The sequence below is a fragment of the Ambystoma mexicanum genome, chromosome 4p (assembly GCF_040938575.1).
Source record: "Ambystoma mexicanum isolate Mex_15411 chromosome 4p, UKY_AmexF1_1, whole genome shotgun sequence".
Lineage (NCBI taxonomy): Eukaryota > Metazoa > Chordata > Amphibia > Caudata > Ambystomatidae > Ambystoma > Ambystoma mexicanum.
Window position 1 is genome coordinate 904,517,157 of NC_090927.1, and position 25,574 is coordinate 904,542,730.

The window sequence follows — 25,574 nt, forward strand, 5'->3', positions numbered from 1 at the left end:
TCTGCACTGCAAATGACTGTTTTCTTTGTTTGGGTGTACATCTGGAAGGTGTCTGGAACCGATTCCTAAGCGCAGCTACCCCCACAAAACTAAATCCTGCACCAAGAAGTGACCTCTGCACCCGCAACTCCCAGGCTTTCCCCAATTAGACCAAGCACAGGAGATTGTGCCCCTGCCCCCATGGAATCTGGGACCTCAGAAGTGGTTAAGATGGATTTCTGAACTCTGACCTGGTGGGCAGAGGTTCAGAAGGCCAGCCAAGTTTCTTGGAACAGGGTAACCTTCTGGACAAGCCAGACCAATCACGGTAGCACTGGTGGCGGTCAAGACTAGGTCTCAGGAGGGGTGAGGGTGATCAAAAGTCCACAATGAGCACAGTTATTTGTATTTGTTTTGTTTGTATAGTGCACCAGGCCCAAGGGCATCCGAGCACATATCTTGGCGCAAAACATTGGTACATCAATTGTACAAACAGTAACAGTTACAGTGTGAAAACATGATAACAAGGAGAGGCACTGGATGCACAAAACATAGTGTGCTTGATATACAATATAGAAACCTAACAAAATCAAGGTGAGCACTATATATACAGTAGCATAATTACAATATGTAATGTAATATGCGGCATTACCTACAGTTAGCATATATAATTGAATTTGCTTGCAGACACTGGACAGATAGCGAACTGAGGTGGAAGTGGTGAAGGAGTTTAGTCTTGTGCAGTGGATAACCAAAGTTGTTTTTTTTGTTTGAATAAGGACGGAGAGTTTTCGGATTTGATGGTTAATGGAATAGAGTTCCATAGTTTGGCGGCAAGGATTGGGAAGCTTGCACCGCCTGCTTTCTGCAGTTTGTCTCTAGGGATAGACAAGCAGTGTGCTTGGGCTGATCTGAGAAGCCGGGTAGGTGAGTATTGAGAGAAACGGGAGGCTAGGTAGATGGGGGTGGAGGGGGGCCTGATTGTTCAAACATTTGTGTGTGAGGGTAAGAGATTTCAAAGATATTCTTTGCGTTACTGAGAGAAAGTGTAGAATTCTCCTTGTTTCGGAGATGTGTGGATCTGGCGATTTTGAGGGCAGCTCAGATGGCGTTATTTTAGGTAACCTGGAGTTTATTTAGGTTGCGTTGGTTGGTCCCTAAATACAAGGCATTGCAGTAGTCTAGTTTGGACATAACCAATGTCCTAGCCAGAGTAATGCAGTTCTGTGTGTTAAGGAAGGGGCGGCATGCTGTAATAAGCTTACATGTATAAGCGGAGGCAGAGACAACAGAATTAGTTTGTCTATTGAGAGATAGCGTGGAGTCAAGGGACATTTCTAATGTTTTGGTGTCAGAGGAGACTTTAATGATGTTGCCGTCGATGTTGAAAGTTTTGAATGAAGGGTCAAGTCTGTTCAATCGATGTTGGGAGACCAGGATGAGGAGCTCTGTCTTGTCATCATTAAGACCGAGCTCATGCTGGGCCATCCAGGCTTGAATGACTTGATAGATATCGTTCAAGGCTTTTGAGTCCACTATGTAATCACCTGTGATGGGAATGAGTATCGTCAGCGTAGTTGGTGTAGGTGAAACCCAGATAATCAAGTACATCGAACAGAGGTTTAGTGAATACATTATAGAGCGTTGGTGAGACGCAGGAACCTTGAGGCACCCCACAAGGCACCGTTGCAGGCTCTGCCGATGCAGTAGGTGAGAATACCCTCATGTCTGTTGTCCAGGAAGGAACTGATCCATTTGGTGGCTTTCTCAGAGAAGTGGGCAGCTGATTTCAGAACAAATCAAAAGCTGCCGATAAGTCGAGGAGTAATAATAAGGCCATTTTGCCATTGTATTTTAGGTCCTGAATTTGAATTTTGAGATCTAATAGGGCAGTTTCCATCCCGTGCTTAGGTCAAAAACCAGATTCTTTTGCCGAGTAAATTGTTGATTTCTAGATGCTGCTGAATCTGTATTTCTGATGTTTGTTAATCTGCTTAGAATCTCATGCTGTGCATAGTCCGACATCCAGTGGTCACTGCGGAGTATTGCATTTTGTTTTTCGTAGTCGAAAAGGGGACGTCTACACAGGCGTGTCTGTAACACTATCCCTATAGTGACGTGCAGTGTACCCATAATCCCTCACGCGTCGAGGTCCCTCAGATTGTTTTTTTCCGCCCAGATATTGGTAGCCTCAATGCGGAGCTCGTTGGAGAGAAATTGCAAAACATTTATTTGACACTTGGTCGTTATTCTTTAAAGATTATATTACACCAGATCCCTCCTTTGATGGCGAAGCTGTTCACCGCCGGTTAAGAACTTCGACAGCGGTGATTTCGACAGTGGCGATCCACCGGCGCTGCCGGACACGTGGCCTGGCCTCGCCGGCCTACATAGTAGGGAGATTGGGGGTCGTGAGTCATTTCTCTTGCTTTTTAAGAATGCCTTTCTCTTTCACCCCCCTTTCCTTCGAGGTCGTTATCACTTCTAACTGTATCCTCAGCTATGGAAAGGACTCCCTTTAGATTTTGCCCACACTGCAAGGGAAAATTTACTTGGAAGGACAAGCACAAGCGGTGTAACCGTTGCTTACCCCTCGACCACAACGAGGACGGCTGTGCGGCCTGTAAACTTCTTCGCCCAAAGACTTTGAAGGACCGCAGGGTCAAGAGGTGGGCAGCCTACGCTATGGCTAGAGCTGATTCCTCACCCGCCGCTGCCGAGTGTGACAAGGACAGTGATAACCCTACCTCCATTTCAGAGGTTGTAGACCTCTCTAGGGAGCGTTCCCGCTCCTCAGCATCTGTCCCCTGCCTGACAAGTCTGGCTCACCCCCTACTTATGGGGACGAACACTCCGGCGACACTGACGCACACAAGAAACATAAACATAAGCCCACAACCCATGGCACTTCTTCGACGAAGAAAGCCCTAGCGCCAACAGAGACGCCGGGTCTACCGGCGACTTCCACTGACCGTATGAGTCACAAGCCCTCCCCGCTACCGAAGACGCGACTAGCGACTGGGCCACCCACAGATAAGGGTGCTACCACCAAAACGCCAGACGACGTGCCCCGTCAGAGAGCGCCCATTGGCGAGAAGGACGCGACACCGGCAAACGCGACGCCAGATGAGCCCTTGACAGACAATTTGTCGAGAGCCTTGCGCGTATAGTCTCCACTGATAGCCACAGACGGACGGCGAAGGACACGCCGGACACTGCTCACAAGGCCAGGGAAACTCCAAGACTGCCGGAGGGAAGGCAAGGACAGCCCCTGCCGTCGAAGCAAGGCACTAGCCTACGAGAAGGATTCTCAGAAGGCGAAGGCAGTTTATCCTCGACATTATGGGCTAGATCTAGATGGCTACAAGTGGAAGAGCTTCCCTTTTCGCCTCCAGACTGTTCTGGGTTACCACAATGGACTCTAGAGAGACTCCAATTATGTATGGATAGAGTTATGTCCACTCCTGAGCATACAACACCCAAGAGGCCAAGAGAGGTACCTCAGGAGGACCCCAAGGCCAAATACCCAAGACTACTTAACCTCCTTCAAGAGGATGGTAATGTTTATGACCTCCTTGAAGAAGAGTCTCACTTCCAAGAGGATGAGGAGTTCTTGAATAGTGGAGACCCACAAAACCTAGAAGAATAAGGTTTTGAGGAGAACCCAGACAGGGGTGGGAGGGCTTTGAAGAAGACCCAGATGAAGGTGGCTCACAGCCCTGGCAGTCTCCAGCAGCGTCAACACACCCTGACGTCCTAAACCTTTCCTCTCCTCAAACCACACCAGTTAGAAACCCGTCACCTATAGATGACCAACCCACTTTGAACGCGCTACTACGGAAAGCAGCAGCGCATTTTGAAATTGAGATTGGGGAGATTACTGCAGAAATTGATTTTGTAGAAAAGATCATTAAGGAGAAACGTCCTACCAGCCAGACTATTCCCCTCCTCGCCTCAGTTAAGCGACAAATCACCCCATTGCTATCTACACCTGCGTTGGTTAGAGGGGTCAACCCAAGAATTGAAAAGCTGTTTATTCCCTCACCATCGGACCCATTATACATTAAGGGTCACTCAATACCAGACTCATTGGTAGTAACTACCACAAGGAAAGGGGCAGGGGTTCTGCTATCAACTAGCGAAGCACCCCCAGACAAGGAAGGAAAGAAGCTCTACGCCCTGGGTAAGAGAATTACAGCCTCAGCAGCTTTTTCCACCAGAATTGCCAATAATAATAACTTACTGGCAAGTTATGCTGATGCACAATGGGGAAAGTTACGCCAAGACCTAGAGGAAGTCCCTGAGCCCTTACGAACTTGCTTGTTAACCACTGTAATGGAAGGAACTCTGGTTAACCAGAGCATCATCAAAAACACACTAGATGCTGCAGAAACGGCTGGCCGTTCTTTAGTCCAGGGTATACTTCTAAAGCTTCATGTCTGGCTCCGGAACTCGGGTTTTAAGCCAGAGACCCAGGTGTCATTCATAAACAAACCAATTGAGGATTCCAACCCCTTTGGGAAAGCGATGGACGATGCACGGGAGACCGCTAAGAAGGATTTTGATACCCTAAAGATTCTAGACCAGATCTTAAGGCCTCCCAATAAGCGAGGATTCGGCACCAAACGCTTTTTTCGAGGCCAACGTCAACAGCAACAACCGCAACAACAGCAGTACACTGCAGGCAACTGGTCCGCTACTCGGGGAACCAGTGGCCAATACACTCAGAGAGGACAACGGCACGGCAAGGGTAGAGGTCGGGGCCCCACTCCCAGAGGTTCCCTGGCTACCAACACCAAATGACCCGAAAGTTCGGGTCCCCTTGCATGCATCGCGGGTCGGGGGCCGGTTAACATCTTTCCTACCAGCTTGGGAGGGAATAACAGACCGCTGGGTATTGTCAACTATAGCCCGCAGTTACTGCATAGAATTCAGTCGGTCCCCCACGTACAGACCCCCAAGGGGAAGACGCTTATCACCGGAGCACCTCGCCATCCTTCTTCAGGAAGTGGAACTGCTACTAGAAAAAGGAGCAATAGAGGTTGTCACAGGTAACGGAAGGTATTTATTCAGTGTACTTCCTTGTACCCAAAAAGGACTTAACCATGCGCCCTCTATTAGATCTGCGCCCAGCGAACACATTTGTCGAACCTCAAATATTTTGCATGGTGACCTTACAGGAAGTAATCCCCCTGCTTTCACAGGGAGATTACATGACAACACTGGACATGAAAGATGCATACTTTCATATTTTAATGTTGCCAGCGCACAGAAAATACCTCAGATTCATGATAGATGGCAAACACTACCAGTTCAGAGTACTACCCTTCGGCATAGCGTCAGCGCCGAGGATATTCACGAAAGTAGTGGCAGCGGCTCACCTGCGCAGGTTGTCCATCCCAGTATACCCTTACCTCGACGATTGGCTCATAACAGGGGATTCTTAAGAGACATGCTTCTCAAATACCCAAAAGACTGTAGACCTTTTGTTCCAACTGGTCTTCTCCATCAACGAGAAGAAGTCCAGCCTAGACCCCAGCCAGATCAAACAATTCCTAGGGGCTCTAATTCGAACAAAGGATGGCCTCGTCTTCCCCTCCAATGAGAGAATCCAAAATATGCTGTTTCAGATCCCTCAATATGTGGCCGGTCGAGAGGTGACGGTACGCAAAGCAATGCGTTTGCTAGGAATGATGGCGTCGTGTATATATTTGGCACCTCACCCGCGCCTGCGCATGCGCCCAATGCTCGAGTGGCTCAACGGCCAGTGGTGTCAGGCCAGTGGACAATGGGACGATATAGTGGTGGTCTTGCAGGCCTTGGTCTCTTGCTACAGTGGTGGTTGAAGGAAAACCTTCTGATAGGGAAACCATTCGCCACCCCGCAGTGGAAGCCACTCTAACCACAGACGCATCCCTCACAGGATGGGGGGGCTCACCTATCTCATCAGACTGCACATGGAGTTTGGACTCCCAGTGTAGCGTCCAAACACATAAACTTGCTGGAACTACTAGCGGTCTTCAAGGCACTTAAGGCTTTCCAGGCACACCTGCAAGGGAAGACAATGATGGTCCTCACAGACAGCACCACAGCCATGTACTACCTGAACAGGCAAGGGGGCACTCACTCTCCAGGACTGTCCAAGCCGTCCCAGAACATCTGGAAGTGGGCTCTCAAACACATGTTCCTGTTGTCACAACATGTACCAGGGGAACTCGATCTGCTAGCAGACGAACTCAGCAGAGACTTCCCTCTGCCCTCAGTGTACGAATGGCGGTTACAAGAAGACATCATCTTCGACGTTTTCACACAATGGGGCTTCCCAGAAATAGATCTGTTCGCAACCCTAGAGAACTCCCAATGCCACGATTACGCCTCCAGGTACCCCCAGAACCGCTCCAAGGAGAACGGTCTCTGGAATACATGGTCAGGGAAATTTGTTTACGCCCCCCCATCACCCTCCCCCCAACTCCCCTTCTCAACAAGATAGTGCACAAGATGCACCAGGAACCAGTCACCATGATACTAATGGCCCCTATGTGGACCGGGCAACCATGGTTCGCTCACCTGATGGAGATCTCTGTCTCCACCGGTGAAACTACCCTGCCCGTACAACATGCTGTCACAGGACAGGGGCAAGAAACTACACCCATGCCCACAGACCTTGAATTTAGCAGCCTGGCTTCTGAGGTCATAGAATGTGGACATTTACAACTCCCTCAAAGATGCATGGACATTCTTAGGGAGGCAAGAAAACCTAACACTCGTTACTACTATTCCAGCAAGTGGAAAAGATTTGTCATCTGGTGTAGAGGTAAGAGCATCAACCCCGTTGACTGCTATCCCACACATATTGTTCTTTACCTGACTCGCCTATTAGACTCAAGATTGGTCTTTAATTCTATTAAAGTTCATCTAGCTGCACTTTCCGCATACACCACTTCTCAACATAAAGTGTCATGGTGGAAAGTCCCAGTTATTAAAGCCTTCATGGAGGGAGTAAAAAGGATCCACCCTCCTATAGCTAACCCAGCTCCAGGATGGGACCTAAATGTGGTACTTACCAGGTTTATGGACTCGCCCTTTGAACGCATGCACATGGCAACACTTAAGAACCTCACTCTTAAGACTGCTTTCCTAATTGCGATCACCTCCATTAGGAGAGTGAGTGAACTATAAGCGCTCTCTATTCTAGACCCCTTTGTAACAGTTCACAAGGATAAGGTAGTTCTACGCACACATCCTAGGTTTGCACCAAAATTCATTTCTAAATTCCGTGTCAACCAGTCTATAGAACTACCAACGTTCTTTCAAAACCCTTCACGTTTGGGAGAAAAAAGCCTGCATACACTTGATGTGCGCAGAGCTGTCATGTTTTATATGGAAAGAACTAGACCACTGAGAAAGACTAATCAGTTCTTTGTCTCGGTGGCAGCAGGAAGAGAAGGAGATGCAGTTTAAAAATCCACTATTTCTAGATGGATTGTCCAATGCATCACTCTGTTACACTCTTGCTAAGAGAGAACTACCCTTCAAGCCAAGAGCACACTTTACTCGAGGCACTGGAGCTTCCATAGCATTTATTGCAAATGTCCCTCTCTAGTCCATTTGCAAAGCGGCAAACTGGAGTTCTGTACACACCTTTACAAAACATTACTGTCTAGATGCCCACTCTAGATCTGATTCCCAGGTGGGACAAGAAGTATTCAGACATCTTTTCTCTACTGTTTCTTCTCACAACCCACCTCCAATTCTGGGTACTGCTCGCTAGTCTATGCACAGCATGTGATTCTAAGCAGATTAACAAACATCAGAAGACAATGCATTACTTACCGTAAAAGCATTTCTGATGGTTATATCTGCTTAGATTCACTTGCGCCCACCCTTCCTCCCCGCTCAGATGGAAGGAACATAGACATCCTTTTATCTCTCTTTTCTGTACTCACTCCCGTCTAGAAGGCTCCCTCAGGGCAGAAAAAATAGAGGGACCTCGACGCGTGAGGGATTGTGGGTACACTACACGTCACTATAGGGATAGTGTTACAGACACGCCTATGTCGACGTCCCCTTTTCAACTACGAAAAACAAAATGCAATGCTCTGCAGTGACCACTGAATGTCGGACTATGTACATCATGTGAATCTAAGCAGATACGACCATCAGGAATGCTTTTACTGTAAATAATGCATTGTCATACGCTGCCCTATCCAAGATTTTCAGTAAGAATGGGACCGTAGTGATAGGCCTATAATTGGTAGGTATCCTAGAGTCCAGAGTAGGTTTTTTAGCAACGGGATGACCCATGCATCCTTGAGGTGGTCGGGGACAATGCCGAGTGAAATGAGGAGTTGATGAAGGCGGTGATGAACGGGGCAAGTTCATGCGCAGATTCCTTAATGATAGGGGCATGGCAGGAATCACCCTGAAAATTAGACGGTTTCAGTTTACTAATGATGCTTTCTATCTCAGGGATGGTTAGAGGAGCAAAGCTAAATGATGTGTGAGTGAATGTGGGTGTTTTAATTTTACTAGTCGAGAAGTTAGTTTGGGAGATGTTTGTAAACAGTTTTGCTTAGCATTGATTTTAGTCTGTAAGGTAGATATTTTCGTAAGGAGAGCTTTTTGAATGTTGTCGCACCGCGTGCTGTCCTTACTGCATGTATCATAGATGAGGAGGGGGATTCTAATTCTTTAAGAATTTTGAATAGCTCCTTCGTGTTAAATTGTGCTTGTGAGATACGCTGCTTGTAGGTCTCTTTTTTTGCTTTTACAATTGCTTCCTTGTAGATAAGTGATACTATGAAGAGGTTGTCTTTATTAGCCTCACATGGGCAACTTTTCCAGAGTGCCTCAGCATTACGTTTTTCTTTGCGAAGTATTCTGAGATGTGGAGTGAAGCACGAGTTTAGGTGGGCGCGCTGTTTAGGTTTCCTAGATTTGAGAGGTGCTATGGGGTTAATGGCTTTAAGCAAAGTGTGTTTAAAGGTGTCCACTAAGACCTTCGGGTCATCATGTGCAAAGGCATAGTTATTGAGTATAAGCAAGATGAGAGGAAGCAGTTTGCCCCTAGTAATGTCCTTTTTGTTTCTTGTAGGGATGGAAGGTGCAATATTAGGTTTGCTGCGTGGGTCAAGTAAGCGACACCACATGTCGGGTGTATATATCAAAAATACATAAAAGTAACAGCTGCCACCAGCTCTGTCCAGGCCACACTTGTACATTCACCAAACATCCTTAGTGTGTCTAGGGCCTTAAAAATGAAAGGGACCCAGGCACACTGTACTGTAAGGTACTTAGTGCACTAATAAAAAGTTACTAAAGAATAGCAAAATAGTGAAAGACTAAGGGAAACAAAGTGTCCTAGAACTGACAATCGTATGGCAGGTCAGTTTCGCAATAACAAAATGAGCAAAAGCCCAGCGGAGTACAGCAGAAGGCTGGGTTCCACTGGCAAAAGTCAGACTAGAAGGGTCAGACAACAGCAAAATGGTGTGGGCTGGGGGGTACACAACTAGAGGGAAAATTACCCATAAATGGAAATCTTTCGTAACACTCGCCCCTCCCAGACCCAAGGACAGGGGGAACTAATCCACTCAAGGATGATCTTCTTGGTAGGTTGGTTAAACATTCTGGACAACCCATCAGCATTGCTATGTTGGACACCTGGCCTGTGCTCAATGGTGAAGTCAAACCCTTTGCATGCTTATGGACCACCTGAGCAACTTAGGATTCTCTCCCTTCATGTTCATGAGCCACTTTAAGGGCGTATGGTCAGTTTGCACAGTGAAGTGGGTCCCATAGAGGTCTGCCTCAGCTTCTTTAGGGCCCATACAACAGAGAAACATTCTTTCTCTACTGTGGGCCACCTGGGATCTCTGTCCTTCAGTTCCTGACTTCTGAATCATATCGGGTTTTCCTTGCCTTTCTCCAGCATAGGGTCTGGCATGGATTCACATGCTCATGAATATTCCCCGTCGTTTGGCTCGGAATCCTCGGTAAAGAAAAAAATCAGTTTTTTTCACTTCTGAACGGTCTTTATCCTAACAACCAATCACTGGTCTCTGGGTCATACTGCCCGCAGCCAATGACTGCCCTCTACCTAAGCCCCTCCTCTGGCAGCCATCTTCATATTTTGACCGCACGTTCAATTGTTGGGAGTCCTCGTGCTATAGCTCTCAAGCTTTTACTGTGTTTTGCGATTTTTCTAAGAATTTTGGCCTATTTTTTCAGCCAATCGTGCCTCAAGCTACATCGATCCACCTTCCGATTAACCGGGACCTGTTTTCGCATTCTTCTGCGAATTTCGTCAAGTTTTCTTCTTGGAGGATTCCAAGTCCTATGCCGCGTGGACAAGGCGGATGATAAGGACTCTACGCCTCTTTTGAAGATTTGCCTGGCTGCAACCTGCGGAATGTCTTTTCGGATGACGGGACATTCACTTTGCCTTTACTGTCTGCACTCTGACCCGGCGCACGTGGAGGATGACTGTGTGTCTTCTCAGGAGATGGTGCCCTGCACGCTGAACGATCGGCGCAGGCGTCTCAATGAGTGGCTGCAGGCCAATGCCCCTGCTCTGGGTGAGTCCCAGCAGCATGCCCCCCCTGTACAGAAGAAGAAAGTTGAGCAGTCTTCAAAGACCTTTGAGGCCACCCCTCCTGCGGGGGCCCAATATAAGGCTAAGCACTGTGAGTCCACTGCCACGGGAGCGCCGTTGCGACAGGCAATGCGGCGGCCAGGGCGAGTGTAGCGTCCTCAGCGCCTTCGACCATGAGCCAGTGCTCAGGATCTTCAAAGAAGAGGAAGTCGGATCATCCAGGCAAGCTCTTGGCAAAGACCCAGAAAGGCCCTACAGAGAAGGCCAAGGGGGAGCAGGGCTCATACCCTCCCCCTAAAGTGAAGGCCTCAGGCTCGACCAAGGCCATGAAGGCCCAGGTACATCTGACAAAGACCCCTTTCATCGAAGGAGTGGTGGCGTCACTCGCGAAGGCCGCCGAGGCGGATCCGCAGGGCATGACCCCGAAGGCAAGAGTAATCCCTGCCTGCCAGGAGGAGGTCCTCTTTTCAGCCCATCGAAAAGACACCAGAGAAGATGCCTATCATTTCCCACGAAAGTCTCCCTTGGTCGCAGAGAAGGGGGCGGCATGGTAGCTCTCCAAGGCATGGATATCTCCTCAGAGGAAGAGCTTGCCAACCTCCAGACCTTCCAGGAGGAACGATGCCTCGCGAGCAGATCCTAGGGTAAGGACCCAGACGTGGGCGAAGAAGACGTGGAGACAGACTATCACCAGGGCGATAAGGGCCTGAGAACCAGTCTAAGACGCAAACACCCTTGCCTCCGTTGCCACAGCCACCTCTGCAACCAACTAGGGATATCTCGGTGGACCTTCTCACTGCTCTGCATAACCTGTGCTTGGAGATCCAGACGAGGATGCCTCTTGCTCCAACAGCCCCACATGTGGCGCCGGGACCATTGGGGAAACCACCATCCAAGAAGAGGGTTCACCACCCTTCATCTCTATCTCCCCCCTTGCCCTCTCCGAGGAAAGAGACGCATCCTGACACGGCGACGAGGGGCACTGGCGTATTGGTTGATCTCCCGTCTCCTCCTCCCAGGTCTTCACCGCCCAACAAGATAGGCACGTTCCACGCCATGATCTCAAGGGCCTCTGAGCTGTTCCAGCTTGTCCCTGAGGAGAAGAAGAAAGAGGGTTTCCTTTACCAGCGAAGAGGAAGACAGTACTTTCGATCCCGCTTTTGGATGACATTTGGGATGAGGGGTTGTCCCTCATGAAGACCCCTTCCTCAACCCCCGCGAAGAGGGACCGTTATGAGAAGAAATACAGAGTGCCAAACTCTGCACCCAAGTGATTACGGTCACAGCCGTCTCCAGACTCTGTGGTTTCAGCAGCGGCCAAGAAGAAATCTTCGGGTACTTCCTAGGCGTCGGCCTCCTCCCCCCTGGGCAGCGAAGGGAAGAAGTTAAATGCCATGGGGCGAAGAGTTATCACGTCAGCGGCAAGACCATCAAGGCCGCAAACGCCCTCGCCATTATGGCACGTTATGACAGGGAGCTCTGGTTCACGATCGCTCCCTTCCTGGACTTCCTTCCGATGACAAGAGGGCGGAAGCTTTGGAGATCCTACAGGAAGGTGAGGTGGCATCGGACCACGCCATTAGAGGCCACGGACATCGCCGACACAGGGTTCTGCCAAATGGGCAACAGTGTTTGCCTTCGTCGGCGGGGCTGGCTGAGGGCCAATAATTTTTGCCAGGATGTTCAAAGGTGTGGGAGCGGTACAATTTGTTCGGGAAGATCGTGGACGAGTCTCTTCAATCTATCAAAGCGGGCACGCTTCAACGACGACGGCTGTCCTTTCGGACTTCTGTCAGAAAATACCAATACCAAGATTCTTCCAAAGAATTCGGTGGAGGTGCTTCGTCCTACTGTCATCCCTCCTTCTAGTCGGCCCAGGAGAGCTACAGGGGGAGTTTGCCAAATCTGGAGGAGAATGTGGTCATTGCCAAGGCCCCAAGGTGGCACTTCGACATCAAAACAAGATTGAACCGGCTGTGGCTTTGGGCCCCCACCTATGCACCCCGGTGGGATGCCGGCTGGTAAACTTCGTCAGCGTGTGGAAGACCATCTCCGCTGACCGATGGGTGCTGGATGCTCTCGCCCACAGGCCCACCCTGGAATTTCAAAGAAAGTGTCCACAAATAACACTAGTGGCCTGGCAGGAAAACCACATTCCTCAGCTGCTGCTGGAGGTGCAGGCCAGGCTAAGAAAGGGCACGATAGAGCTTGTCCCAAAGAGGCTCTGGGGCTCAGGAGTGTGCTCTCGTTACTTCCTCATCAAAAAGACCACCGGCGGATGGAGGCCCATCCTAGACCTCTGTTGTTTGAACAAGGACATCCGGTCCCAAAAGTTCTGGATGCTGACTCTTCAGCACTTTCTGGGACAGCTAGAAGAGGGGGGGGGGGTTTCCTGTCATCGTTGGACCTGGAGGATGCTTACTTTCACACCCACACCGCAAGTTTCTTCGCTTTGTGGTTCAAGGGCAACGTTACCAGTTCAAGGCCTTTCCCTTCGCATTGAAGTCAGCCCCACAGATTTTCACCAAGTGCCTGGCGCCGTTGACAGTGCAGCTGCGTCTACGAGGAATCCACGCATATATTTTTCTGGATGACTTTCCCATCTGGGAAAGCTCAAAGGACATTGCAGACGATCACACGGCGAGGACCGTCCGGCTCCTGACAGATCTGGGGTTCTCGATAAACTATGCAAAGTTCTGCTTGACTCCATCGCATGGTTTCTGGGAGCCCGACTCAACACAGTGTCGTGACTGGCGCTGTCGGAGGAGAGGATAGTGGCCATCTTGAGCATGGTACGACGGCTGTTGGTGCTGAAGATCACAAGGGTGAGGTCCATCAAGTGTATGCTCTGCATGATGTCATGCATATACCTCATTCGATTGTGCAGGCTGCGGATGCGTCCACTACAGGAGTTCCTCACCGCCCATTGGATACAAGTGTCGGGAAGCTTCGAGGACACTATCACACTCAACAAGAGTTTCCGTCGAATGATACAGTGGTGGGGAGTTCGCGCATATCTGTCCAGCGGTGAGGATTTCCAGCCCCCACCTTACCAGGAGATGGTTACGACGGACGCCTCCCTGGGAGGCAGGGGAGCTCACACCGGAAGCCTTCACGCAAGAGGCCTGTGGCTGCTGGAGAAGAAGGCGTTGCACAACAACGTATTGGAGCTACGGCTAGTGTTTTTGGACCATTACGTCTTTCCTTCCGTCCCTTAAGGGCAAGGTGGTGCGGGTCTTCACGGACAACAAAACCATGTTCTTCATCAGGAAGCAGTCGGGTACCAGGTCCCTGGTGCTCCCCAAAGAAGCGCAGGAACTGTGGCATTGGGCCGTCGCGCAGGGGATGTGCCTCACCCCTTTTCACCTGCCAGGAGTGAAGAAAACCTTTGCCGACTCCCTCAACAGGGAGCTGCGCTTGTGCCATGAGTGGAAACTTCGGCAGGACCAAGTGGATCATCTGTTACGCAGATGGGGCAATCCCCAGATCGATCTATTTGCGACGGCGATGAACACCAAGTGCCGGAGATTCGCCAGCTGGTTTCCCCAGCCGGGGAGCATGGGGGACGCATTCTCGTTCCCCAGGGACGGCCTGTTTCTGTATGCATTCCCTCCATTGCCGTTGCTTCTTCGGCTAGTCAATCGACTTGGACGGTCCCAGTGCAGGATGATCCTAGTTGCACCGGCATGGCCGAGACAGATCTGGTTCCCGGACTTTCTCGACATGTCAGCAGCCACTCTAGTCAAACCTCCGGTGGTCGCAGATCTTCTCGCCAGGCAAGGAGGCGCAATTCTGCACCAAGACCCAGGATTGCTGAAACTGCAGGCCTGGCTCCTGCAGCGTTAGAATTTGGGGGCTACGATCTCCCAGCGAGCATCGTCTAATTTAAATGCTACGGGCATAAATGAAAAAGGTTTGCCTTTTGGTGCCGTGCACAGAAGATCGAGCCTCTACGAGTCACTGCTCCACATGTACTACCGTATTTGCTGTCGTTGGCCAAGGCTGGACTGACTGGCCCTTCTTTCCATCAAAGTTCATCTGACGGCTATTGTGATGCTGGAAATGCATTGGAGGGACAGGGCCTCCCTGCCCTTGTCCTGTAGTCCTTTTTCATTTTTGTTCTGTATTGTTTTCTGCCCAGGACTCCATGCAGGACTCCTGTCAGTGCAGCTCTTCCTATTTTTGGTTTGGTGTACAGATCCATGGGATCCCTTATGACACCCATGGGTGGGGGTACAATCCTGTGGCCGTAGTGTAAGTTTTTGGGCACCTGTGTGTGGCCCACAGAGCAGGGTATGGGCTGGTGGCAACTCCATGCTGAATTTGACAGATGCTCAGAGTATCCTCCATTTTGGGGATACCCAGGCCCTGCCATTGGAATCAGTCGATTCCTGATGGGAAACAAGATGGCCCCTGTGGCCTTTTGCTTTCTTTTGCCTGTTACCTTGTTTTCCCAAAGTCCTGGGAAGCCCTGACTGGCTGTTGGATGAAAGTTGCATATATGGTATTGTGGTGAGGTCCAGGCCAAACTGGCTGGAGCCTTTCCATTGACTGCACGTTGTGGGTACATCCTGTGGGTGGGACCTCGATGAATGGAGTGTGACAAATATGCACTTCTTGTTGTGGATGTCTGGTTTCTGGTGTTTGACACAATGACTGAGACAGCCCTGCCCGAAACTGGTATGAATGGAGTGTGTAGCATTGAATGGCTGGGTACCTGTCCCAATACACATTCCTTGTTGTGAGTGTCTGAGAGGGAGGAGAATGGCCTGAATAAACTGTATGCATGATTGGGTGACTGATTGCTGAATGCCCTTCTGTGTAATTGTTTTCCTGAGTGTGACCCTGCAGAATGAATGGGAAATCAACTAGTATATCTGGGGACCTCTCACTGCTAGATTCGTTCAGAAGCTGAAGCTGAAGTTGAAACTAAAGCTTGATCTCGACAACCGAGCCTGAAGAAGGTTGACAGCCGTCTCCCTTTGCCGAAATACCAAGGCCATCGTGATGTCGAAACTGATCCAAGAGAGGACCTGGTTACATGGGTCCTCCGTTCGAGCCTATGCATTCGGCGCCTCTGAAATTTTTGTCGAGGAAAACCGCTTTTCTTGTGGCCATCACCTCCACACGACGAGTGGGAGAGATCCAGGCCCTCTTGTAAACCACTCATTTGACATTCTACGAGCTGAGGGTAGTGCTGCGGACGCGCCCCTCCTTCATGCCCAAGGTGCCGTTGGACTTTCATCTAAACGAGCCCTTGGGGTTACCTGTATTCTTACAGACACATTTGTCGCTGGCTGAGAGGACTTTGCACTCGCTGGATGTGGCCAGAGCGCTGAAGTTCTATGTGGACTGCACAAAGAGTTTCTGGAAGACGTCGCAACTTTTTGTGAACTTTGGCCCTGTGAACCGTCGGAAGGCCCTCTCCAAGGCTTCCATTTCCAGGTGGCTCTCTGGCTGCATCACCCATTGTCACAGACCGTTGCCTGGCCGCCCGAGAGCCCATTCGACCAGAGCGATCGCTGCAACTAGAGCGTTCTTGTCTGGTGTGTCCCTGCTTGACATCTGCAGGACTACTACGTGGAGGTCGACGCACCCCTTCAAGAAGTTCTTCGTCGACAGGGATTGCAGAGAGGAGTCCCGAATCGGCCAGGCAGTGCTGCGCAACCTGGTCGCTTGAAGGTGAGCCTGGTGAGGAATTGAGAGCTGCTTAATGTTGAGATGCTTAATGTTGAGCCTTACCACTTCCCGTGGTTGTGCATGTGTGTACTGCAATGTATTCTTTATTCATGAGAATGTGAATCCATTCCAGACCCCATGCTGGAGAAGGAACCAGTTACTTATCTGTAACTGTTCTTCAGCAAGGGTCTGGCACATGCGAACCCTCCCGCCTACCCCTCTGCGGCTCTTCTCTTGGTCCTACTGCCACTTTATGTGCTACCATATCTGAAGGTGGCTGCTAGAGGAGGGACTTGGGTAGAGGGCAGTCTTTGGCTGGTGGCAGTATGACCCAGAGACCAGTGATTGGTTAGGAGAAAGACAGTTCAGAAGTGAAACTGATTTTTTTCTTTACCGAGGATTCCCAGCCTCACGGGGAATATTCATGAGCATGTGAATCCATGCCAGACCCATGCTGGAAAACAACAGTTACAGGTAAGTAACTTGTTCCTTCTCATCTACCTGAGATAGTACAGCACCTATCCCAGTGTCGGAGGCATCTATCTGCACAATAACAGGTTTTATATAATCAGGGGCCCTGGGAGCAGGGGCCTGGCACAAGGAGTCTTTTAAGCCATTGAAGGCCTTCCCACACTCCTCAGACCAAGAGACCTTTGTGCGGTTCTAGGGAATTGAGAGCAGTCAGAAGGGCAGCTATGGTACCATAGTCTGCCATGAAGTTTCTGTAATACCCTGTGAGACCTAAACTGGCTCTCACCTTGGTTTGAGTAGTGGGGGTAGGCCAGTCTTGTGCTGCTTGTACTTTACTGGGTAGAGGCTGAATTCTCCCTCCTACTTCATGCACAAACGAGACCACTGGACCTTGACCAATCTGGCACTTCCTGGCCTTTATGGTGGGCCTTCTGAAGAGCCTGCAACACAATTCTAAGGTGTTTCACATGATCTTCCCAGGTGGCACTGAAAACTGCTGTCATCCAGATATGGAAGTCAGAATTCATCCAACCCATTAAGGACATGATTCACAAGCCTTTGAAAAGTGGCATGTGCATTCTTTAATCCAAATGACATTACCCTGAACCAGTAAATGCCTTCTGGAGTTGAATGCAGTCTTATCCTTGGCATGTTCTTCTAGGGCCATTTGCCAATAACCTGCAGTGAGGTCAGATATGCTGAGTTACTTGGAGGCACTCAAAGTATCCACCAGCTCATCAGTTCTAGGCAAGGGGTGTGCATTTGTCTTGGTGACGGCATTGAGTCATGTAGTCCACACAGGACCTCAACTTGGAGGAACTTGCTTTTGATACCAGAACCACAGGACTGGACCAAGGACTACTGGAGGGTTGAATCACCCCCAAGATATAACATCTTGTTGACCTTGGTCTTGATGTAAGATCTCACCTTATCCGACATTCTGTATCCCCTACTTTTAGTAGGTACACTATCACCTGTGTCCTTCACCAGGGTGTCAAACCAGGAGCTAGGGAAAACAAGGGGGAGAATTGCCTCATCAAACTTTTCACCTCATCTTGCTGGACAGAAGTCAGGTGAGAGGGCTACTTTGGCACCCTCGATGGAGCTGTCTGAAGGACTGCACTGGAACAGATGAGCAGAGGTTCTGACTCTTCCTCCCCTACGTCTGATGCCAAGAGCAGTGCAGCAATTTCTACCCTGGAGATGAAACCCTTCAGCCTTTTCACATGGAACACTTTTGGAGCCTGTCCAGCCCTTCCAAGGTCCACTACATAGTTTACCTCACCCAGTGGTTCCACTACTGAGTAAGGGCCTGTCCATTTATCCTGTAAAACTCGAGGCCTTATAGGATTCATGATCAGGATTTGCTGGCCTGGTGTAAAGTTGACAAGGGAAGCCTTCTGGTCATACCCGTGTTTCACCAGAGCTTGCCCAGCCTTCAATTTATCACTACCCTGAGCCATCAGGTAGACCATTCTCTTCCTCAGACCTAGCACATAGTCCACTACATTTGTAATGATAGGGGGGAGTAGGCATCTTCCAACCCCTGCTTCAATATAGCCAAGGGTCCCCTAACAGGGTGACTCAAAGGAAGCTCAAACCAACGCCCTCTTGAGGTTCCTCTGTAGGCAAACAATAAGCATGGACGAAGGAGATCCCATTTTCTCCACAATCATGCTTTTGAGGGTTCTATTGAACCTCTCAACTAAGCCATTGGTTTGGGTGTGATATGCTGAGGAAAATGTGTAAGTAACCCCACTCTCCTTCCACATGGCTTGCATCTACTTGAACATAAAGTTGCTTCCCCTACCAGACACAACTTCTTTCGGGTAGCCAACCCTAGTGAATATGCCAAGCAAAGCTTTTTCAGCTGACTTGGCAGTTTGTCTTTTAAGGGATGGCCTCAGGATACCTGGTGGCATGGTCTACCAGCAGCAGGATAAACCTGTTGCCTGAGTTTGTCTGAGGGTCAAGGGGACCAACCCTTTGAAATGGTACTCCCACAACTGGCTGTGGTACCGATGGAGCTTGGATTGTTTTGCCACTCTTACCAGACAACTGGCAGGTGGCACAACTCCAGCAGTGACTTTCTACCTGGACCCCCATCTTGGACCAGTAGAAGTGCATGGCTAACCTTTGCTTGGTTAGCTTGATGCCAAGGTGACCAGCAAGGGGGACTTAATGCACCAGCTGCAAGAGGAAGGGTCTTATATGACGGGGAACCATCCACCTCGTATGGTTTCGCTCTGTAGACTCTTTGGCCTCACTGTAGAAGGAGCCCACCTTCCCAATAGATCTTATGCTTCCCAGGACGTTCACCCTCAAGCTGGGAGCAGGCTGTCTCCTCAGGCCTCTTCAAAAGATGGGCACTCACGTTGGCCCTTACTTAACTCAACCGTAGCAGGACCACCTTCAACCAATAAACTTTGGAGTTCAGGGTGGTCATGGGGTTTGGTATTTCAGGCAACACCCCTTCCTCTTCAGTTTTAGGTGTTTGGCCAACTACCTCCACCTCAGTGGTAGGTGAGTTAGGGGAAATGTTCTCTTTCCCTCTTTTCTTTCTTGGCTCCTTTAGCCTTGTGTTTCCCCTTTGGCTTGGCCTTTGCCTTGGTCTTGGCTAAGGTAGCCCTTGTTTGTGACCTTGTGCATGGTCTCTCTGCTTTGTCACCCACATGACTTAAGTCTCTGAGGTCATTCCCCGGCTGGACGTTACCTGGGACTTGCCTCTGAATGCTCACTGTAATCCTGACCACTGTACCATTTATAGTGAGATTGAAGGGAATTACTGGTAACCTAAGAGGGGGACCATCAGCTTAACGTTGTGGGCATCAGGGGAGCACTGGCAAGCTCCTCTGGGTTTACCAAAGTGGAATCCACCACAGTTCTGCTGGACCCACTATCCATAAGGGCAGTAATATCTACTCAATTGAGTTGCACACTGTCCTTAAAGTAGTGTTTTGTAGTGTCTGGAATGCTAGCATAAGACTCAAAGACTTAAGGCTGCCAGGAACTCAGGGAAGCTAGGACTACCTCAGATTATATCCTACTGGGGAGGGAGTCTTGATCTCTTCCTCCTCATAGGAGGGGACGTCCAGACTCTGAGTGGACCCCCAAGGTTTTGACTTAAATCTGGGGACCCCCCTTCACATGGTCATTTGCTTCACAAGCCACACAAGTTCAACTGGGTCCTGGGACATAGCGGGGCTTATTATAACCAGAGTTCTGTCTGGGAGTATAGCTCCCACTACCCTGTGCATTCTCTTGGGACTTACCCTTGTTTTTCTTTTTGTGGCTCTTTTGGGAGGAGGTCTCATCAGATCCCTCACCCACCATCGTTATCTTTGTTCTTTTTCCCCCCTCCTCCTGCTTACCAGTAGTCGTCCTATCCTTATGGGACACTTTGTGTGACACCCTCACATCTGCTGTACTAGCTAGTTTAAGATCTGTCTCCTTTGAATCCGCCAAATGCTGCTTAAGCTCAAGGGAACAAGATGCAAACATATGTTCAAGCATGACTAAACATATCATACCCTCAAAGGTGATGATTTTATAGCCTTCAACCCAGCCAGTCAAGTTATTCAAGGAGTCGGGAACATAGGACACCCAAGTGTTATCTCCATTCTTTTTGTACTCAAAATCTCTTAACGTATTGAGCAGTTGTCTTCCCAACCTTAGAGATGAGTTTGCTTCAATTATGCAAAATCTACTCTGATCAGTCTTGGACATTTCCATAATGGCACTGCTGCCAGAATGGAGTGGTGGTGGTGGTTATCAGCATCCACAAACTATTGGACTTCACATGCATGCTCAAATGCAATCAGCCAACCCATAATGTCATTCTTCTCATCATACATACTAAGCAGATCTTTAATAAATCTTGAATGATAGGAGGACCCAGACCCACGTCTAGATCTTTTGGATGAACCAGTTGTAGCCTGTATCTTGGCCAACTCCAACTGGTGATCCCTGTTATTTTGTTTTTCTGCCTGCTCCACTCTCAGCTTTGCCATGTTGAACTGATGGTCCTTTTGCTTTAACTGCAGTTCTTGCTTCTTGAATTCAAGCATGGCTTCAGCATCAGAGCTGACAGATACACTTGGGACTCTACATCATCTCTGTCTTCATGGAACCCATGGATGAGGGCAGCAACAGCTCTGCTAAAGCTGTCAGTGAGAGCAAGCCCACCCTCTTCTGCACTCTCATCTGAAGTAACGACATTGAGTTGCACCTCTTGCCAATCCATGATTCTTTGGATCATTTCACTCCTTATACCTTGAGCAGATAAGCCTCTTTTGGTACACTTTCTCAGTGTTTCTGACCTGGAAGCATTCAAGGTTATGTTGGTTATTGCTTCCATGTTTTAAGATAAGTCGTTAGCCTTTACTGTTAAGTTACTACTAAGGTCACTATGTGCCCTGGGTAAGTGTAATGCGGGTACCTTTCCAGTGCGCAAAACTGGATATCTTCGATCCTATCCCACCGCTGTACTCCAATTTGTTAAGATGGAATTCTGAACTCTTAGAGGTTTAGAAGGCCAGCCAAGTTACTTTGTGCACTGATAAAAGTTACTAAAGAATAGCGACAGTCTCCCAGTACTGACGGTCTTAAGGACATGTCAGTTTCCCCAAAACAAAATTAGCAAAAGCCCGGCGGAGTTCCGCAGAAGAATGGGCTCCACTGGCAAAAATCAGGCAAGAATAGTCGGACAACAGCAACAAGTTGGGGGTACACAACTGGAGGGAAAATTACCCATAAATGGAAATCTTTTCTAACAGTGGTCCCTGGAGAAATTGGAATCAGGGTGCAAGTTAAAATACCTGTTCCTTCCCCTCCTGTCCTCCATAGTTACCTGGTCATAAGGTCCTGTTACTAAACTACTCTTTCCTTACTTTGGTTGATGCAGGCCTCGTCTAGGTTCCCTTTCAAGGCCTATCCTAGTGACTGGGATTGAGTTAGTGTACTTACCTGAACTTGCTTACCTTTTTGACTGTGATCTTACCATCCCCCCAATCTCTTAATAAACCAAAATGTGAAGTATATCTTTGGAACTGGTGACTTTAGGACACAAGGCTCAAGTGTTAGGGGAGCTATTCTGTGGTTGTTCAAAGTGTTTTTAATGTATCCCATGCATATAATTACTTAACTGCATTTCAGTGGTTATTGAAGTCTACTTTCTTCTCCTAATGGGGAATGTACATAACTATCTTATAGTAAGCGTGTGACAAGTTTTGACTAGAGGTTTTACTTGCCTAGTGTGGTTTTAATAGGCCTCGTGAATCACTGCATATTTGTGTACTTGCCTGTCTAACTTGAATTATTTTTTTCGGGTTCTTTGTGGTTGCATTACAGCCCTGTGTTATAGGGCTGCAATGAGTCCACACTGAAACCCAATAATAATTCTAGTCAGGCAGGCAAGTACACAATTATGCCCAAGGTCCCCCTGAGACATAAGCCTTGCCTTCTTGGACCTTACTTTGATTTGGTCTGGCTAGTCCTCTGTCTCCCTGTTCATCAAAATAGGTAGGGTATCCTCCCAGAATCCACCCGTCAGGTTTGAATTTCGATATCTATCTTGACAGTTTGTCTGTCCACTAGGTGGTTCAGGGATACTTCCGAAGGCTCCGCAGGCACAGACCCTCGGGTAACGGTCAAGTCTTTTTTTTCCACTGGTCGAGGGGTCGGAGCAATGACAAGGCCTCTCTTGAGGTCGGGACCGATGAGCAGGGCTTCACAGGTACATAGCTAGAGGCAATGCTGCTAGCTGCAACACTCTTCCGGTCTTCAGCAGGCTGCACTTCTTCATAGAGGACTTGCTCCCACAATGATCTGTAGAATAGCAGCAGTACTTAATTTTTTTTGTATCTATGAGTTGTACTGGAGTCTCCACCAGATCCTCCACAAATGATAAGGATCTGCACCATTCAAACAGATTGCGGCTTACCCTCATAGACAGCTACTGGCCAAACATTCTGCCCTGCAACAGACAAACTGGTGCTTGGAGGTGGAGTGGAACTAGACTGTTGCAGTGCCCACATCCAGCCACGCACACACAGTGCACCAGTTTACCCAGGAAAGCAGAGGTTTTACCTGGACAAGGGCTTTGCATATTTGTTCCAGACCGAGAGGGCAGGAAGAAGGCCAACGAACAATATGGTAAAAGCACATGCAAAAGTCTTATGACACAGCCATTTTTCATAGAACTCTCTCTGCCACCACGCCAACCCATCCACAACACATTTTCAATTGTAACCACAAAGTTACAAAAGAAAATGTTATAAGGATCCAAAATATCCTAACTGCACTTCACTTTAATATGATGCGTACAGCTTTAAAAATACAAGAAATCCACTAAGGGAGGCATAGTCTCCCAGTACTGATAGTCTTATGGACTATCTAGTTTCACAATTTTAAACCGAACTCTTTGGCCATGCGTGAGAAGGCCTTCTCGCCCTGTTTTTCCCTTTTGAATTCTAGGACTTCTAGCGTTTTATCGAAAACTTTAGCAAAACTTTGAACTTTTGGGCGCAAGACCCCATACAACTTGGGATTGTACTTCATGAGTTAGTATTGCAATTCCTGTGGACAGTTGGTACTTACCTTCCTTTTCAGGTATTGGGGGTTGGGGGCGTGGGTAAATTATCTATTGTTCACAACTACAGTGACTGTATAGATGTTTTGTTTTGTGCGATAGTATTACCCGTTAGTCATTTTACGTAGTGTTTTCTGGGCCTAAAATAAATATAGTATTCTCCAGCATGGGGTCTGGCATGGATTCACATGCTCATGAATATATTCAAGGTCGTCAGATGAAAACCTGTTTGTTTCGTTTCTGAACTGTCTGTCTCCTAACAACCAATTGCTGAGCTCTGGGTCATACTGCCCCTAGCCAATGACTGCCCTCTACCTAAGCCCCTCCTCTGGCAGCCATCTTCAGATTTTTACTGCACGTTCAAGTGGTGGGAGTCCTTGTGTTTAGCTCTGTCTTTTACTGCTTTTTTGTGCTTTTTGGAAGAATATTACTCTATTTTTCAGTCAATCGGGCCTTGTGCTCCAGCGATCAACCTTCCGATTAACAGGGACCCGTTTTTCGGGTTCTTCAGCACGCCTCAAGGGCAGATTTCATAGAGTTCTTCGTGGAGGCTTCCAGAAGATTCTCAGGCCTACACTGCGTGGACCATGTCGCAGGAAAATAATTCAGCTCCCCGAATTCATGCCAGACCCATGCTGGGGAACAACAGTCACTGTGTGGACCCCCTCAACTCCTCTCCTGAGATTTAACCATGTCCTCTCCACATGTTAGCTTGATTGGTTTGGCTAAACTCACTGAATTTGCTCCCTGTTCACTATTACAATGGTGGCATCCAAAGCATCTGTTCACCAGGCCAGAGTTTAGAAATCCATTCCATCAAGAAAAAAGAAACCAACGAAATCACACATCTTTGGCCCAAGTGAGACCCCCACCCCCTCTCAGTGCACCGTTCGCTCATATCCAAACTAACACATGCATTTTAATAGAAGGGGGGGGGGGGTTGGGGTTCAGACATGGCAAGAAATCCTACTGAAACAATGTTTGCAAGCATGGAACAAAGCCCCCCTATACAAGTCTTTGATCCCAGCTGTGTTCTTACATGTTAGTGTTATCATGGAGGACTGCTTTAAGTGATCCCTTTAGTGAAGTTGAATATACTCAATGATTCACACGTGCTCTGTGGCAGGCGAGAACGCTTTCAGTATGACTTCTGTCTGCTAATGCTGCTTTTCCTAAGAAACTGGATGCCTAAAACACGCTTACATATGCCAAAAGGGAAACGCATAAGAAGAAATTGCTTAAAACAAGTTACTTGAACCATGTTAATTTTCAGTAGAATGGCTCCCACAGTATTAACTTTCTAAATAGTGCAGGCCTGTGCTCCTAAAGACCACATAGTGGTCAAAACTGATGGAGGGATGGCCCAAAACAAAATGGACAGGGGTCAGGTCTTTAAACTTTACATTTAGTACACCAGCATTTATTTTTACAGCACTAGTAGTCCAATGCACTGACAAAAAAACTGAAATACTCCTGCTACATCCTACTCCCCCACACACCTGTAAGGTGGTTGAATCACCTTAGGACCAAATTGGGGTGCAACTGTTTTAAGATGAACTTAAAGTGAATGTGCATGAATGCGTCTTAAGACAATATTTTAAAGAAAACTATACATTATAAATCTAACCATGAAATATTGGTCCTCTTTATCAAATTTCCTGATCTTTAGCACTGTTAACTTGTTGCATTGTGCACTTAATATGTTAATTGGTCTATCCTTACAGGTCATTGCCTCTTAACTTTCAAGATCTCCAGAAAGTTATGCAGTCAACAAATCCGGAGAGCCTTCGTTACAGTGCTATTGAACTATGTAAACACTGGACGGAGGATGTCGATGTAATTGCAGCCTCTGTGAAACTGGTCACAGAAAAGGCAGCCTTTTCAGACTGGATGCTTAGAGTGAGGTGGCTCAATGACATGATCAAGAAAATACCACAGGGCCGAGGTAGGAAGACAACCTTCACAGAATGTTTTTAAGAAAGTCAATATATCTTGTTTGATTCCAGCACTAAATTAGTTGCCTCCTTCAATGGATATTGTCTGCAAATATTTAGTTTCCTAGTTTATCTTTTGATATCTTTTTGTAAAGCAATACAAAAGCATTTGAGCACACCAACAAAATATAGAAGAAGCCATTTTATAAAGCATTTTAATAAAATAACTATTTAATCAGTAGAAGGTTCTATGTGACAGTTTCCTTTGTTCCTGAAATAGTACTGTGCACTATTGTCTGTCCTGGTAGAAGCGAATCCTAGAAAATCA

General features: G+C 48.2%; 1 protein-coding gene across 3 annotated transcripts in view; it reads left to right on the forward strand.

Moving 5' to 3' along the window:
• The window catches only part of MDN1 (midasin AAA ATPase 1), a 2,688,524-nt gene that overhangs the window by 1,425,442 nt on the left and 1,237,508 nt on the right, over positions 1-25,574 (forward strand). For all 3 annotated transcript variants that reach the window (XM_069606482.1, XM_069606484.1, XM_069606483.1), the window contains exon 49: positions 25,037-25,257. In XM_069606482.1, the coding sequence (XP_069462583.1) occupies positions 25,037-25,257 (221 nt within the window). The remainder of the gene's footprint in view (positions 1-25,036; positions 25,258-25,574) is intronic.